The sequence below is a fragment of the Eucalyptus grandis genome, chromosome 2 (assembly GCF_016545825.1).
Source record: "Eucalyptus grandis isolate ANBG69807.140 chromosome 2, ASM1654582v1, whole genome shotgun sequence".
NCBI classification, from domain to species: domain Eukaryota; kingdom Viridiplantae; phylum Streptophyta; class Magnoliopsida; order Myrtales; family Myrtaceae; genus Eucalyptus; species Eucalyptus grandis.
Window position 1 is genome coordinate 55,834,588 of NC_052613.1, and position 17,584 is coordinate 55,852,171.

The window sequence follows — 17,584 nt, forward strand, 5'->3', positions numbered from 1 at the left end:
AGGTGTCCCTCTGAAGCATCTACCCTGCTCTTCACTATCAAATGCGACTTGCAATTCACCGGTTCTATAATGTGAAAACACAATGGAATCGTTCACTTTTACGGCACCGAAAGAAGGATTTTTTATGACTTTCTTTTTGTAGTCCAATCGATTCTGTAGATCCTATACCCAGTTAAATTTATCCATCAAAAAACATACGTTTTTTTTTTTTTTTTAATCTTTTTTATCTTTTTGGGGATGACGGATGAAATTGCTTATTTAGACAAAGGAGAGCATCCGATGCTTAGGAAGGAATCTTAATCATACAACATGCAATTGACTAGTTTGTTGTTTTGTTGCATGTCCACCCGACAGCAAGTCGACGTCGCCGACGCTACTTACCCATTTCTCATCAGCGGTTTCTTTTGTCCTTTGTCCTCGCTCGTTCTTTAATTCCATCACCTCCACCTTCTCACATAATCCCCAGAGAGAGACACGCACACCGATATCGCCTTGAAAATTGAATTTTACTTTTCCTTGGTTCGATAAACCTTTCCCCAGAGAGAGAGAGAAAGAGAGAGAGATTCCTTCGCCTCGTAATCGATTGGGCAGATGGAGGACGAAGAAGGGTATCGGCGATGCGCTCTTGTGCTCGTTGCTGGCAATCGTCGGCTTTGATTCTGGAGAATTGAGCTCTGTGAGCTCTCTGTGCTTGATGATGTCTTTATTTTCTTTCAGCACTCGTTCTCCGTGTGGCATTTGTGTTGAGTTGTTAGGATTCAGCTTGCTTCATTTACATTCTTTCCTTTTGTGGGATATATAAACCTAGCAGGGAGAGCGAGCGGGAGTATGTTGTTTCGGTTGCGGCTGATGAATGCTGGCTTTTTTTTTATTTTTTTTGGGTCTACTTGCATGTGGTGGGCTAGCTGCTTCTTGATGGCTTTGTATTAACCTCGTTTTGATCATGGAGTGGAAATTTCTCCTCGTGCCGATCCAGTCCTTGTGGTCTTATGTACATGTGTGAGGACTGTGAGGACGGTGGTTGTGCAGCAGCCTGTGCAGCATTGTATTTGCTGCATTGCAGTTCATGATCGATTTGTCGATCCCTATTGTTTGTGCATTGTAATTGATTGTTTTGATGGCTCTGACAGTTCTGCGGTGAGTGTTGATATCATAGCGCATGCTGTTCGTGTCCTCCTCTGCAGCTATTTTCTTAGCATTACTTGGATCGAGCAATTGGACGTGTGCTCTGTAGTTTATGCAGATGCAGCCTATCGGCTATTTTCATTGGATGAGGACCAGTTTATTTTTTTGCTTGTGGTAGAGCTAGATGAGATTGGACACTGTTGAGATGACATTCGATCTGCAAAGCCATCCTGATTTTTCTATGCTTCTGCTTCAGGTCAGGAGTAGATGTTCCGACAATGAGAGGCTGTTGATTGCAATACTGAAGTTGCTGTAATTTAACTTCCAGGAAAGGACGGTTGATTTGCCTTAAGAGGTAATGCCAGCTTGGACTTGTAAAACAATTTACCAACTTGTAAAAGTCGGCTCATGATCGCTGTGAAATGTTCATGGCCTGAAATTGGTAGCAATTTGTGTGTAGTTCAAGAAATAACAACTTTCTTTTGGATTTTTTTTTTTTTAATTCCTTCCGCCCTTTCTTTCTACTATGAGGTGCAAAAACGTGGTAGCAATGGTCACAACCATCTTTTACTGGCAGGTTCTATTGATTGACACGATCCAACAGGCAGAATGGGCGTCTCTGGGAAATGGATCAAAGCCTTAGTTGGTTTGAAAAAATCACAAAAATCACCTTCAAATAAGGATGAAGAGGTGGGTATAAGGCTGGGTTCGTGCTACCCTACTGTTGAAGTTTGTATGTGCATCATTGCGAGCATGGTGGGCTAGGGGCTCCTGACTAAGCCAATTTGATGTGAAACAGTCTCATTATGGGGGAATGAGCGAAGTATGGGTAGTACCTTGTAACACCCTTCAACAGAGCCACAAAATGAAATGTAGAGCTTTTCCTGGAGGGACTCCTCTTTCACTGAATTTTATGTAGGATGAGTGGTGCCCTGCGAAGTCAATAAGTTATCCAACTTTGTCAAAGTGGAAAGGTCTGAATACTGAGAAGATACTGTTCAAGTCGGCAAAATATGAAGTAAACCTCTGGACGAGTATTGCGTAAAGACAGACTATGACTGCATGATATTCACATGCTAAACAATAATCTCTTCTTTTCTTTGAAGTCATGTTGTCCTAGCTCAAATATCACTCCTTTTATGATCTTTGTATGGTTTTTGAATTTCAGCCTCTTAATAACTACAGCATGATTTTGTACCCTTTACAGAAGGTGAATGGTAGCCAATCACATTCCAAGTCTCTGTGCTCTGCTAACTGTTCAGTTGGTACGGAGACCGAAAACATCCACGACCAGCTTAATTGCAATTATGCTTCTCATGTTGGGGATGCAAATGAACATTTCATCCCTGATCCTGCTTGTAGTCTTTCCACCTGCTTTGATGTACAGAAAACTGATCATCACCAGCAAATTTTAAGAGAAGAGTTGGCTGCAGCGCGCATCCAAACAGCTTTCCGGGGTTTCCTGGTATTGATTTTTGCAGCCAATTCGATCTACATATGATCTTCAGTCTTTATTGACCTGATGAGAGTCTCTTGAATAGAAGATTTTAGTAATTCCCAAGATGATTGACGGCATGCTCGGTCAGGTCAAAAGAAGTCGCTTTAGGAAGTTAGTGAAGCTCCTTTGTTCTGCTCACTTATTTTATCAATTTCATTTTCCCACTTGTCATATATTTAATTGACAGCCAAGGAATAGTATGGAAATGTCAAGGCATTTCAAGTGAATGAAAGTTCATGTGGAATGATCATGGCAAACAGTGAATTGAGAGCATGTTATGGATTTGTCTTGTAAGTGGTCGGCAATGTTGTGCTGGATAAGTATTTCATGGGTTCAACATATTAATGAAATGGTCATCATGACATGACAATTTCTTCACCAGTAACTGTATTCAGTATCTGATTTAAAATTCTTGAGGGCATTTCTCTTACAATCTTTTGAAACAGCATAAAATGGTATCATGATATCTGACAGAGCATATGAAGGTACCTCTACTTACAAATATCTCTTTTTCCATAAGGTTTTTCTTTATGATCACCAGCTGCTACTGCATAGTATCCTAGTCAGTCACATCATTCTCTTTCTACGAAACTTAACGACAAGCCAATTTAATCGATCAGGATGTCAATGGGAACTTGTAAAAATGGCTGTCAAATAGATGTTTTACCAAGAGCTTTTAATGAACTGAAAGTATTGGCAGAGCTATAGTTGTATCTCACTCAACTTAGTCTCATTGGTCAGTTTCATGGCTTCTGCACCAGGCAAGAAGAGCTTTAAGTGCTTTGAAGGGGTTGGTGAGGCTTCAGGCCCTTATCAGAGGTCATTCTGTGAGAAAGCAAGCTGCAATGACACTGCGTTGCATGCAAGCTTTAGTAAGAGTTCAAGCCCATGTACGGGCAAGGCGGGTGCGACTAGCATTGGAAAGTCAAACAGCAGAACAGAAATTTAAGCAACAAACTGCAAAGGAGGCTCAAGTTCGGCAGATTGAAGTATGCTGCTTTTATTGCAATTCTCATATTGAAGGGTCTGCATTTTCTTCCACCTCATTCATCATAGACGAGGAACTTTCGTTTTTTTTTTATGTATATCAATGATACAATATATTACCAGTTGAATGTCAGCTGTACAAAGCTGCATCTTCAAGGTCTAGTACTTGTGTTAATCCATTTAGAAATTATAATGATTACAGAACATCATGCTTAACCACAGAGGGACCACATATGCAGCAAAGGAAATCATTCAAGTATCGTGATTTCTTAAATTAGTTTGATGCACCTACCACAGTAACTGATGGGAGATAACAACTTATCAGATTTTCTTTAGATGGTTCCGATTATTTCACTTTATTTGCTGTCTTAAGGAGGCAGTCACACTCTCCACATGTTGAATGGATGCCACTGGATGTAGGTCCTGGACAGCATCAATAGTGGTTGAAACCGTTTGGGAGGGATGAAATTTTAGAACTTCTACTTAATGACTTTCCCTCCTAGCAATGAAAATGAAAAACATAATATATAAAAATCATGAAATGTTTAAGGTGCTTCGTGTTAATTTTATTTCCTCATCTTCACTGGCGGTGCTATCTTTTTTGAGAACACGGTGCCTCTAATTATGGTCTCAGTGTTAAATTGTTAAATGATGAACAAAATTCTGCCACATGAACATAGGAATAACTATTTACATGGTCATGTGCTAGTTTTAATGAGTGTTTTCGTTTCTCACATTTTAGCAGGAAGGTTGGTGTGACCACATAGGATCTGCAGAAGAAATTCAAGCCAAGTTAGTGAAGAGGCAGGAAGCTGCAGCTAAGCGCGAAAGAGCCATGGCTTATTCCTTAGCTCATCAGGTAAGCTATATTTGATATTACCATGGATATGTCTGTGAACTATGCTTTTCCTCCATCTTCTAGGGTGATGTCAGATTTTAAACTCAGTTTGACTAGAGCATATCAGATTTTAAACTCCGTCTTAGGCTTGCCAATTTAAGTGTGTGGACTCAACAGAAAGGTAAATTTGAGATGGAATAATTAACCTAAGAGCCCAATTAAATTCAATACCTTACAGTTCAGCCTTCAACTAAAATGGATGTGTTCTTCGTAGTTTATAGTAGTTTCAACTTTCAATGCAAAAATTTGCAGTATCGATTAGTCTCCACATGAATGTGGTACAGGATGCATCTTCTCTGGTTAGCTTAATATTTGCATCATCAAACAATGAAGTGCACCAGGATTGTGTATGCCTTAAAATGTATGCTCGCATCACTAAGTTGCACACTATATGTGAAATGAACAAAATTAACTTTGTCTTACAAGGTGCATGAATACATAATTACCCATTTTCTTACTGACAATTTACTGAAAACTAAGCAGATTCTATAATATGTGCTTAGGGAAGTGGACTTTATGCACGATTGCCATCTTTTCTTGACTATGCCGTGTCATTTTTTGCATGGTTAGAGCCTGAGACCATTACTGCAATCAAAATACAATCACAATCTAGCACTGAGTTTCATGAGCCTAAAACTCTCTTATAGTACTATGCAGTGGCAATTACAATTTCCTTGATTTTACTTCATAGTGGCCTTTTTTTTTTCTTCATGCAGTGGCAAGCAGGATCAAAACAACTGGCAGCACCTACAGGGTTTGAACCTGACAAAAGCAGCTGGGGATGGACCTGGTTGGAGAGATGGATGGCAGTTCGTCCATGGGAGAACCGATTTCTCGACATTAATATCGGTGATGGAATGACAATTCAAGAAAGTGGCTCGGCACAGAGTGCGGATGACACTAGAGCCCAGTCGAAGTCTGCCAGCAAGAAACCGGGTTCAACAAATCTTTGCAATCAGAAAAGAGGGTCTTCTCAGACTAATGTCGTTGGCTCTTCATCTAGTAAATCATTGAATAAGATGCCCTCTGATCAGGCAGTCCCTTCCAAGCCAGAGTCAAAGCTTGTCAATGATGGAATTCAATTGGCCCAAGCCAGGCTTGGTCGTAGTTCCAGATCGCAAAGTAATCCTAAAGAGAGATCAGTGCCATCTGATAAACAGGCAAAGAAGCGATTCTCTCTGCCTAATTCTGGTAAACTCCCTTTCTCCCTCTGTTTCTATCACAGATCCGCACACAGACATGTTCATACGAATAGAGGGATGTATGAATTGCACTGAACAACCGCCGCGGTTGTTAAAAAAATTTCCGCTTATAAACGTCAGGCTTGCAGCGCACATCCTCTACTTTTAACGCTGTGTTCGCATGTCTAATATGCCCGGTAGCCGGTCTTGCTTATAAACTCGTATTCCTGTTATCACAGAACATCATCGGGAATTAAGCTCATCTGAAGTTTAACTCGATTTTATCAGGATCGACCGTCGGGGCACCAACTGCTAAAAACCCCAGCAGAACTGCTGCATCGAGAAAATTGGATCTGCCGGCAAGACGTGTTTCCGAGGCGAACTGATTAGTAACCCTCTCGAATTATGAAGAACAAAAGGTCCAACCTCATTCCACTTTGAGGCTTTGCACATAATGCCCGAATTGCAACAGACGCAAGCAATTGCTTTCAAGCACGCACACCTTCCTCTCCCGTGACTTGTCAAGGCTTTTTTTTTTTTTCCAAAAGTGGCAGAGCAGAAGAGATTGCTTCGGCTCCTCGGCGTCCGCAGCTCTAGCTCTAGTACCGTCATGAATGCATCTCGTCTTTTTCCTTTTCCAGTTTCGGTTTTTAGTCGCCCGTGTACTCGTTGAGATGTGGTCGCTGTTTTCGGATCTATTTGGTTGCTGAAGGGATCGAAATTTCCTAGAGTCGTGACTTTTGGGTCCGTCCAATTCCTAACGCTCCCCCTCCTCTCTATCCTGGAAAAAAAAGAGAAAAAACGACTCGATGGGCGTTCCTCCGTCGCGGTCGATGATGGGGGTCGGGCTTCGATCGTGCGCTCGTCCATGATCACGACGACCTTATCTTCGGATTCCTTTCGCGGGCTACGTGCTACCTATCAAGATCCCCCCCGCTCTGACGCAGCGGCCAAGCGGTGACGGGCAGCGCAACAGGACAGCCACTTGACCCCCTTTTCACGCACGCGGGGTGTCCTCCCAGATCTGTCCGATCTGTCCGATCTGTCAGTAAGCGGAGACAATTTCTTCTCACCCCCTACCCCGACCAAAATTAATGCGGTCAAATTTCACAGTTACGTAATCACGAATTTATCCCGAAAATCTATCCTCGTGATCATGAGGAGATTAGAAAATCCAGCCTTTGCGATTCCTTTTTTTAAGCAAATTGCATTACGATCTTTTTTACAGAGAGAGTGGAGGAGGAGGAGGGGGAGAATTCTGAGCAGTATAAAGCAAAGAAATTAGAAAGAAGAGTCCAAGAAAAGAAAGAAAAAGAACGGAATCGCCCCTCCCGTCACGCCGTCAGAGAGAGAGAGAGAGAGAGAAGAAGAAGGGGCCTCCATACCCACCCCTCAACCCCTCAACCTCCATCGCCATCACTCCCCTCCTCCCTGCCTTCCCTCCATCTTCCTCCATCTCCATCATCTCCATCTTCGCCACCAAAACCTCTCTCTCTTTCTATCTCTATACCCTATGCCCTCCCACCTCCAAATCCAAAAACCCAAACCCAAACCCAAACCCTAACCCCCACCAATCTTGGATCTCCATCTGAAATTTCTCTTCATCGTCGCCGTCGCCGTCGCCGTCGGCGTCATCGTCATCGTCATCATCATCATCATCTGCATCTTGTTCGGCATTGATCGGGATCTTCTAAATGTACAGATCTCCATACATTCTCTCCCTCGCCCTCCTCCTCTCCCTCTCCCTCCTCTTCTTCCTCGGGCCCCGCCTCCTCGGCCCCGCGCCGCCGCTCCCCCTCCCCATCTCCCCCTCCGACGAGAGCGACGACCTCTCCCTCCTCCGCCGCGCCTCCTCCCCGACCTCCCCCTCCCGCCTCTCCTCCGCCTCCCGCCGCCCCAAGATCGCCTTCCTCTTCCTCACCAACACCCCCTCCACTTCGCCCCTCTCTGGCAGCGCTTCTTCTCCGGGTCCCCGCGCCACCGCCGCCTCTTCAACGTCTACGTCCACGCCGACCCCTCCTCCAACGTCTCCGCCCCCGCCGACGGCGTCTTCGCCGGCCGCTTCATCGCCGCCAAGCGCACCGCCCGCGCCTCCCCGACCCTCATCTCCGCCACCCGCCGCCTCCTCGCCACCGCCATCCTCGACGATCCCGCCAACACCTACTTCGCCCTCGTCTCCCAGTACTGCGTCCCGCTCCACTCCTTGGCCTACGTCTACCGGTCCCTCTTCGAGGCCCCCCGCTTCGACCTCACCGACCCCGATGCCTCCAGCAGCCACGGCGTCCTCCTCCGCTTCCGCAGCTACATCGAGATCCTCTCCCGGTCCAAGAGCCTCTGGAAGCGGTACACGTCCCGGGGGCGGTACGCGATGCTCCCCGAGGTCCCGTTCGAGCAGTTCCGGGTCGGATCCCAGTTCTTCGTCCTCACGCGCCGCCACGCCCGGGCCGTCGTGAGGGACCGCAAGCTCTGGAAGAAGTTCCGGCTGCCCTGCTACCAGGAGAACTCGTGCTATCCTGAGGAGCATTACTTCCCGACCCTCCTGTCCATGGAGGACCCTGGCGGCTGCACGCATTACACGCTGACCCGGGTCAATTGGACGGGCACCGTCAATGGGCACCCCCACACGTACCGGCCCCCGGAGGTCTCCCCCGACCTGATCCGCCGGCTCCGCTCGTCCAATTACTCGGAGTCGTACCTTTTCGCGAGGAAATTCTCGCCGGATTGCTTGGAGCCGTTGATGAGCATCGCCGACAAGGTCATTTTCCGCGACTGATCTCTTTTGCTGCTCAGGTGAGTGAGTAAGAACCGATCCAAGTTTCGTACTTTTCCAACTCCTTTTCCGATCGATGACTTTACCGAGTCTGCTGCGAGTTGAGCCGAGTCTGGGGTTTGGCGGGTTGGGCTCAACTCAGCGAGTCCTGTCGGTGACTCGGTTGTTGGTGCTTTTTGTCAAATAGGCGATGGGTGGTTTTAGCTAACCCTGGAAAGTTTGGATCTTTTGGCGATTCTTGGCCTGGTCAATCGGCATTTGTTGGTTGTTTGCTTTTTGGCAGGATTATTTTGTTTAGAAGCTGTCTGGCGTAAATTTTTGGTCGGATGATCCTTTTTTTTTTCTGAATAATTGTTGGACTTATGATCGGATGATCTCTTCCCTTTTTCTTAGCTGGTGCTCATTACTTAGATGCATCTTTTGCGAGTAGTTGTCCAATTCCCAGAATGTGCAGTGCACCACCGTAGGTAAATCATTTATGATGGTGCATTATTTGCTAGAAATTGCCCTTTATAAGATGGGGCCTAACAGCTGTCATGGGGATAGATTTTGATAGATCAATCCTTTCTCTTATTTGAAAATCCTCCGTCGAAGCTTTCTGCTGTGTCTCTTTCCTCTTCTTCAGAGGTTTAAACCGTATTTGCAGGCCTTCTTGTGTGGGCAACTGGTGTTAGATTAGAGCAAGAGAGCATCCGCAGGAGAATGCATTCTGAAAATTTTGACAAATGGGTTGAAAATAAACATGAGCTTGTTAAATTGTATGATGATTCAGTGTGGGTGGTAGCTTTTTTGGGGGGTAATGTGCGTACATAATAGTCTGGCAGATGCCGAAGATGTTTAAACACTATATCCCAAGTATAATGCTAATAATGCTGTGTAATCTTTCGCTGCGGGAGTGTGTAAATCATGCTATTCTGTTTGATGTTCTCACTTCTTTATGATCTGCTGTCCGGTATGCATTTCCCTATGGCTTGGTCCTTCTGTTGCATTTTGAAGTAAATATCCCGATTAAATGTCTTAAACAGGTTTACAAAGAGCAGGGGAAGAATTTTGTGCCACAAAGGCTGCGAGAACAATATTCGAGAGAACGCATGGGGAAAAATGGTTTGAAGCGGCGTCAACGTGCCCATGACCGAGAAAGCCTGCGTGCTCCATCTTGAGCCTCTCGCATCGAAGAGACAAAAATGTAGATTACCAGATTTAAGAAGTCCGAGCAGGTACTTCTATTAGAGTTTAGAGAGTGCAAAAAAAGAATTTTATGACGACAACTGTCATGGTATGCCAGTATTGTAATTAGGCTCCTTAGAGGTAAATTACCTCCCTTTTTTGTACATAGCGTATGGGGGAAGAATAATCCTCCTTGTACTCTCTTTACTCATTCAAGATGAGAGGTGAGCAAGAAAGATGGTGTAATGGGAAATTGGGAAAGAGAAAAAAGCCAAGAACCGATGGGGCTTTAGAGTGCAAAAGGTAGAAAGGGCGACTCCCCGAAGCTTTTTTGTTGCCTGGTGCTTTCCTTCTGCTGTTGGATAAATCTTCTTTCTAAAGTTATTCCTGATTCCAGTTCTCTCTCTCTCCTCTTTGATGTGTTTGCCCTTCGGAGGTATTACCCCGACAGGTTCCATGGGAGATAGGTCGTACCAAGCTTTCGGATAGGTTGTGGTGTCTTGCATCAGGTGTTCTGAATAATGCGGTGGTTTGTTGGCTAGTCTTCGTAGATTAGGACTAAAAGAATATCGTATCTCCATGTGGGAGTAGTCTAGGTTGGTGCATTCTCGCTTTCGCATTCGATTTATAATTTTATTTGCAAGTGCGGTGTTTTAAGACTGGGAAAGGGATTTTTATTTATGCATCGAGAGTATGTTTTAACGGGTGCTGGAAGGGTACTCAGATACCGCCGTGATAGTCGTCATCTTTCTCGCGTTTTTTCTTTTCTTTCCTGGGTTTGGAGTAATTAAATTTGCGGCCGAGGTCGTGATTTGTGGTCCACCAGTTGGTGGCCGGGGAACTTAAAAGACTGGTAGATGCACCGGTCTTGGAGAATTTAGTCGTGCGACATGCTGGTCGCAACGTCGCTTGGTGGCAACATCAAAAGCCGTAAAGCTTTGTGGGGGAAGAAGCTCTTTTGCTTCTAGAGGAGGGCTCGTTTTTCTCCTTTTGACTTTTGCGTTTTTGTTTATTTGGAGATGATGTGCGACAGCGGAAAGAGGAAGGAACGTCTGTCGGTGGTGGCTTTGCTCTGTTTTTCTCCTCCTTTGTTTAATCCACCGTAATAATGCTAAACACGGGTTTCTTTTCATTAGCCCGCTTTCTTGGACGGAGGCGGCACGAATGTTTGCTCTCTCTCTCTTCACTCCCTCGACACCTTTGACTTTTCGGGCGGTGTTCTGTGCTCCTTTTGTCTTTTCTTTGCTTTTTTCTCTAATTATTTCAAGACGTGGGGTAGTGGGGGGGAAATCTTGGGCGTGATTTTTCTATGGACCAGATCTTGGCGTTGGGCAGGATCGGCCGAGTTGCGGATCTGGGTAAAGCTAGATCTCCGGCCACCTAGACCGAGCTCCGCTTACGGCGAGGTGGGAACGGGCAGTGGCTCCTTCGACGATCTGCAGTCTCTCTCCTCTGGTTTGATTTTTTTTTTGTCTTTTTAAGTTTTTCTTCCTTTGATTTCTTTGATGATGTGGCATTTGCGGCGCCACTCCAGTTCACATCGTCCTTGAAAAGTATATATAATGCCAGGTCAATCGCGGCCTCAAATGTTTAATGGTGCTTATCAATGAAATCTTAATGAATATTAAATACGTCATGAAGATCAAGTTTAGAACTCTGGTTGTTATTAAAAAAAACTTAATGCGAATGTTTTACGTGATTATATAAATTTTGGGTTTTATGTCTTTTGCCTTAAATGTTTATCTATTCGAGATGGGTGGTAGATGGCATGCGTTAGAACTGACAAAAGAACCTTGCGCCCTTTCTTTATTCTAATTTCTTACCATCTCAGTCCGTTTCTGTACCGACCCAGAAAACAAAAATACAAAAAAAAAAAATCTGTTTCTGTCGTCTCTTTACCTGGGATCGGATCTAACGTTAATTTTGACTTTAATTAATGTCCATGTTGGGTCCCGAAAATTTCAGCACCCGCGGGGCTCCATGGGTAAATTCTCGAGGGTCTTGACTTCTCGTGGACCTGGGGGCACCGACCGCGACCGTCCGATCTGGTGAGTTCTCCACCGGAACGGCTGGGATCGGCTCGCCCGAGTCGCTAGGCGACGACTAGGTGTCTGCGCCAGATGACGTCATATTTGGCATTTTGGGGAATAAATTCCACGCGGTGCCGAGTAAAGAGCGCGTCCGACGTGACGTACAATTGCACCTTTTTTTTTGGTCGGATGTGACGAATTATTGTCCTTTGCTGGGACAGATCTGACACGTACGACATCGTTCTAGCGTTGCGTAGTCACGTCGGTGGGCGAGCCAACCCCTCTCTCTCTTTCTCGCTGACTCGCTCGATCGCTGACTCAGCTCACCGAACCGAGTCGGGACTCGGGAGGGCTGGGCTGGGGTGGGGTGGGGCCCGGGAAGGGGAACCCCGCCTCGGAATGCGCGCGCACTTGTGGGGTTTTTGCCAGTGCCGAGGAGGACAGGATCACCGTCAAAAGCGGGCCCCACACCCCCCTTGTTGTCGCGTAGCGAGGATGATAATAATAAAAAATGAAAAAATCGAGCGGGAAAATTGGGGGAAATTTCGTAAAATCGGAGTGGTGAGACCGTGAGAGTGATCGGGCGGTGGAGATGAATTAAGGGCTTTGAGATTACATGGCGGAAAACGATGGTCAGAGATGGAGGATGGTCCTCTCCATGTCTTGGTATGACAACTGTCATGCAAATCCTGATCTTCTACATCAAGCCCGTCCCACTTCTACACCCCCTTTTTTCCATTATCCCTATTTTTTTCTTCGATTGATTCAATATAAAAAGTCCAAATCGATTTGGTCATAACACATTTATTCTAAATTATTTCAAACCAGTATCACATTCAAGTTCCACCAACTCAGGGCGTGCTGTAGCATTCAGTTGATGAAACTTGGCATTCAAGCCAGCTACAGCCCGGGTTAGCTTGCGGCCAACCTCCACGTGGTCCTTGGGTAGCCTCGAATTAAATCGGTTAGCATCCAAGAAAAACCACCGCCTCCCCTTGTGAGGGAGACCTGCTGTTACCCCAGCAGCCGTGGACCCCTTGCTCCTCTCAGTATTGTTTCTCCCCTGAGATGCGGGATACGGGGACCCCACTTTAGGGACTCTCACCTCAGGGAGGTTTTCCCTCCAGTGGGGCTTTCCCTAAGTTAGTTTGGGGCCGCTCAAATCCAAGTCATAACACGTTTATTCTAAATTATTTCAAACCTAGTATCTCCACGACACTTTTCTCTCGAAAAAAATTAATCCTTGTCTTGCAAAAAAAAAAATATCTAAAGTGATTTTCCTAATTCAAATCTACCCTTCAACAGCATTCCATCCATTATCCTGTTTTCAATGCAACATGCACGGTAGATAGCTACAAAATAGATCGAACAAAAAGAAGGATAGATCCAACATGAAAATTTTGCGTGTATTGATACATGTGTTTTAGTGGAGGTGGATTTGAGTCGGTGATACTAATTTAAGATTCTTGCGAGATGAAAATTAGTTTGAAATAAATGTATTAAATAATATTAATTTGAGATTTACTATGACGCGAAAATTATCTTGGAGGTAAATGTGTTGTGAACATGTTAATTTTTTACATTTTTAATGATTTTAATCTTTTTTTCCTTCTTTCTTCTTTCTTTGCCTATGCATGATATCGACAAACCTTTGAACATGAAATCCAAAGTTGACGAGAAGAAAATAAGTTGCATATTTTCCCCCTTTTCTTTAAAGAAAATTAAATTGATGGCCCCTTGGGGCGAGTTTCTTTATAGGTTAGTTTCCATCTTGAAATTAAGAATTGAAACAGACAAATCAAGACCAGTTCTTTTTATCTTGAAAATGTATAGGACCTATTTGGCCAATACTAAATATGGTTCTTAGGACAACAAGGAAACCGATAGTGTTATTGTTATGATTATTAATCTATGGTTATGTTATAAATACTTTGCCTTCAATTGTATTTTAGGATTTCCGCTGTGACAAAAATAAATAAATATATATACACATCTCGTGCTAATTTCGCCAATTTCCACTATCATTTGCACCAATTGTTCATGATTGCATATTTCGGGATATGGAACCAACTATCCACACTGGAACTAGACTAGCCAATCCCAATATAGTCATAGGTTGACATAGGGACATGCGATGTTATTATTATTATTATTATTATTTTATGGTTTATGCTATAAATAAATTATCTTCAATTTTCGTTTTTAAGTTTGCCACTATAATATATACTATCAAAGTGGACGATAATCTCATTTCTTAATCCATAGCTAATGGGATTAGTTTTTGTCATTATGAGTTTGATATGAACGTTAAATGAGTTCACAATTTTCTCTTAGTATTACTGGATCTCATGCTCTCTTACTTCATGCTTTCACCTTAGTTAGGGAATCAATTTCCATATATTGAGTCAAATACATAAGTGTTTTGGTAATATGCGTTGGATTTGACATTGATCATTATAGTTGCATTGTGTGAAAATGAGTCAAAACGGCTTAGACAAATCAAATTGGGTTTGACCGGTCGCATATATGTATGCACACTCTAGATCGGTTCAATCTAGTCTATACAGATCATTTTTAGGGGCCGTGAATCATACCGATTATTTCATATACCAAAATTTTAGAGTTGGGAACCATACCAATTTTATCAAGAACCACTTAGAACCGGGCGATCTAATCCTATTCCCAGATCGAGCAGCCGGACCGGACCTTCTTTTAGACACTTCCAAATCGGCACTTCGCATAGGACGTTCCCAACAGATCTACCGTCTTAAAAGGCCGTACAGCGGAGTACCTGTACTTTACATTTCTGGTTCTTGATATCGAATGACTCGATTTTCAAAACCTCTCATGAGTGCGAAACGAAATGAAGCAATCATCAGAAAAAGTGAATTTGAGATGCGATGCGCTCTTCGGCTGTTAGACACGCGGAGTTCCGCTGGCCTTCCTTTTGCCGAATTGCGAAGCAATTGTGGCTCGGACGAATGGCACAACAGATCAGTGGGCCGTGAGCTTTGGAGCTCATCGAGCATACAAATTCCCGGCCCAAAAAGCCCATTCTAAATTCCCCGGTTGGTTCCTAGAGGAGGAAGAGAGTCAAGAGACATTCTCCCTCTTCTTCTTCTTGTATTTACGACGTCACGTTTGTTCGAAACAGAGCCCGCGCGGTTTTCTTGTTGATGGTGTGAAACAAAATGCATTTTGATTTCGTGAAAAATTGACATTTTTCGAGAGTTGGGAGGCCCTTTTCTAATTCCTTATCGTTTTTTTTTTTTTTTTTTGGGTCTATCTAATTCCTCATTGTTGAGTAGCAGGCAAACGAAAACGAGAAAAAGCTGACTGGTTTTTTAGGAGGGAAAGGAAAAATCACATGCGCAGTGCTAGCTCAAGTACGCAATTATACGTATAAGAAGTTCTAGGCACTATACCCTCTCATCGAGCCCGCATCAGGAAATTGATGTTAGTCCTTTTGGAAGGCCGATTTGATTATGTCACCTAGGAATGGTTAATCGAGTTTAATTAAATTCAATTTCCGAATTCACTCTCCATGATAAATAATCGAATCTCAAAACTTTTTTCGCCACTTTTGATTTCTCAAAATCCAACGGTTGAACCCATCGAATCATGTCTTTAAAGTATCGATATTCTTATAAATTGCTTTGTGTTATTTGGAGAGATTACGGTGGTTATTATCATGGTAACATGGGTATTTATTCAAAATATCGAAATAAATACATCTAGCTGAGTCTCGAGTTTTGAGTATGTAACGAGGGTCAAGAGTAGCAATTGACTATATCTAGCAATTGACCATGGGGTAGGGAAAAACTCGCCTGGGTGAGAGCATGTCTGGTTGTGGAAAATTGTCGTTGGAATTGTTTGTTATACCTAGGCAATTGGCTAGCAACTTAACAACATAAATTATTCGATGAAATTGCCTCCAGCTACGTGTGTGACGAGGCAAATCCCACTCTATCGATCTTGAATTACTAGAAGGCTTATGACCTGTGGAGTTTTCATAGGAAATTGAGTTATTCTGTAATGTCGACCGAAGAAGAAGCCTCTTCGCTGTGTCTCTGATCAAAGAACGAGGAATAGAAATCCTTTTTGAACCGACTCGAAAAGAAAATACTTCTCGCGGGTCGCAAGTCAAATAAAATCTTCCGAGTCAATGGTCATGCCCATCTCGAGCTACACGTGTGGGGAAATTCTACCCCATCGTTGTGGGAGTTTCGTTGAAATTGCTGCTTCTTCAATTTTCCAAAATAAATTATTTATTTTTTATAGAAAAATCCTAAAAAGGATCCGCATCGTCCTTAATTTTGACCGTCTCAAATAAGAATTTTGAATGTTCTCATTTTCTCAAATAAGAAAATGAAGTGAATTTTGTTTCAAATTAGGTTAATCTCAAAGAATAACTTGACCTCACTAACCGATTAAGGACATTTTGTCCCTCTGCCTTTTCTTATTTTCTTCCCTTATTTTCTTCTTGTCGAGGACATTTTTAAATTTTTGCTTTTTCTTATTTTCTTCCCTTATTTCTTTATTTTTTCCTTTTTCTTTTTTTTTCATAAAAAAAGACAAACTAAAAATGAAAAAAATCTATAAATTAAAAAGAAAAAAAACCCCACCACATCATCAGTGGGGTGTCGGCCTCCCCATCGGTGCCTAGGCGAGGGATCGGAAATGCAAAAGGATGGAAATGCCCTTAATCGATCAACAAGATCAAGTTATTCTTTAAGATTGGTAGGATTCTTATTTGAAATAAAGTTTAATTTAAACCTTTATTTTTTTAAAATGGCACTTTAGGTATTTATTTAAGATAATATTTACTTCAAATTCTTATTTAATAAATCGATAATACTTTGAGCCTTTATTTGAAAGTGTTCTTTAAAAAAAAAAAAAAGAAGAAAAAAAAAAAGGCATTCAAGAGCGCAGCAAAACGAGAGCAATGCTTTTGCTCCGGATCGTCTTTCCTTTTTTTTTTTCCCCAGGCCCATGCCGAGATTCTCTATCTATGATGAAGTGTTTGAATAATGAAAACTTGTCCACCTAAGTTTCTTATATAGGCCAGGGTCGAAGTACCAAAATCGAAAGTGGTCGTGCTCTCGCTGCGTGATGCCACGCGTCTCGAGAGCCCACCATGCCCATGAACGATTTCACATTGTCCCATCATGTGCTGTTTGCGTAGCCTGTTTAGATGGGATGGAGGATTTCGTGATATTCTCGTTGAGCACACTGGGTTTGTTTTCGGCACTTGGAGTTGGAGGCGCCCAAATTGGTGAAAGACCCGACCCGATTTTTAGCTCTTATTTAGTGGGCTGAATTGGATGCGATTGGTTAAGATTTTAAAAGTTAGATAATTATGAGTTTGGAATAACAAAGTTCGATTACATATGAATTTTAGTAAGTCTGTATCAAATTCCTCTACGATCCGTATTAATTATATAGGGAAAATGAATGCCATTCCCCTCTATACAAAAACGAAAGAGAATGCTTACACATTTAATGCACCCAAGCTGCCAAGTTGAGACTTGACCGTGAACATCTATGTCGAGCTAAACCTCATTCTTTGTTTATCGAGCTTGAGCCTGTTTCTAGATCTAATAGTGGTGGCTTGTCCATGGTTGCAAGATTCGATTGTAAGGCAAAGATCTTGAAGACCATGCACAAGCCATTGAGATTGTGGCAAGTTTTTAGGTGCAACGTCAGCGGCTTCATTGACGATGACATTTTAGAAGCCATTGTCAGTATTTAGTACACATTTCTTTATTTTCCTTATTACAAGTTTTTTATTTTTTAGCATTTTCCAATCTTTCCGTGCTTACGGGAATAGAACTTTGCATTATATATATCTTCTTGTGCATGATCTCATTTGCTATATTAGATTAATTTTTTTACCACTAGGAGAAATAGCAAGCGATATGTTCTTTT

General features: G+C 43.0%; 2 protein-coding genes across 3 annotated transcripts; both read left to right on the forward strand.

The window, feature by feature from the left end:
• The first annotated feature begins 333 nt into the window (after nucleotides 1–333).
• On the forward strand, nucleotides 334–6,436 carry LOC104433944 (protein IQ-DOMAIN 1). Of its 2 annotated transcripts, none has more exons than XM_010046867.3 (8): nucleotides 334–676; nucleotides 1,382–1,480; nucleotides 1,703–1,815; nucleotides 2,333–2,590; nucleotides 3,385–3,612; nucleotides 4,356–4,469; nucleotides 5,225–5,699; nucleotides 5,978–6,436. In XM_010046867.3, the coding sequence occupies exons 3-8, from the start codon at nucleotides 1,735–1,737 to the stop codon at nucleotides 6,073–6,075; spliced, it is 1,254 nt and encodes a 417-aa protein (XP_010045169.2). In that variant the 5' UTR covers nucleotides 334–676; nucleotides 1,382–1,480; nucleotides 1,703–1,734; the 3' UTR covers nucleotides 6,076–6,436. The 2 variants fall into 2 exon arrangements, with proteins under 2 accessions (XP_010045169.2, XP_010045168.2); XM_010046866.3 differs by having other exon boundaries at nucleotides 335–676; nucleotides 4,353–4,469.
• A 500-nt stretch (nucleotides 6,437–6,936) lies between these two features.
• Nucleotides 6,937–10,026, forward strand: LOC104433945 (glycosyltransferase BC10). The gene is given in 3 exon segments (XM_039307588.1): nucleotides 6,937–7,615; nucleotides 7,618–8,479; nucleotides 9,485–10,026. Coding segments are annotated over 2 exon segments (1,077 nt in total). The 5' UTR covers nucleotides 6,937–7,383; the 3' UTR covers nucleotides 8,463–8,479; nucleotides 9,485–10,026.
• The last annotated feature ends 7,558 nt before the right edge of the window (nucleotides 10,027–17,584 follow it).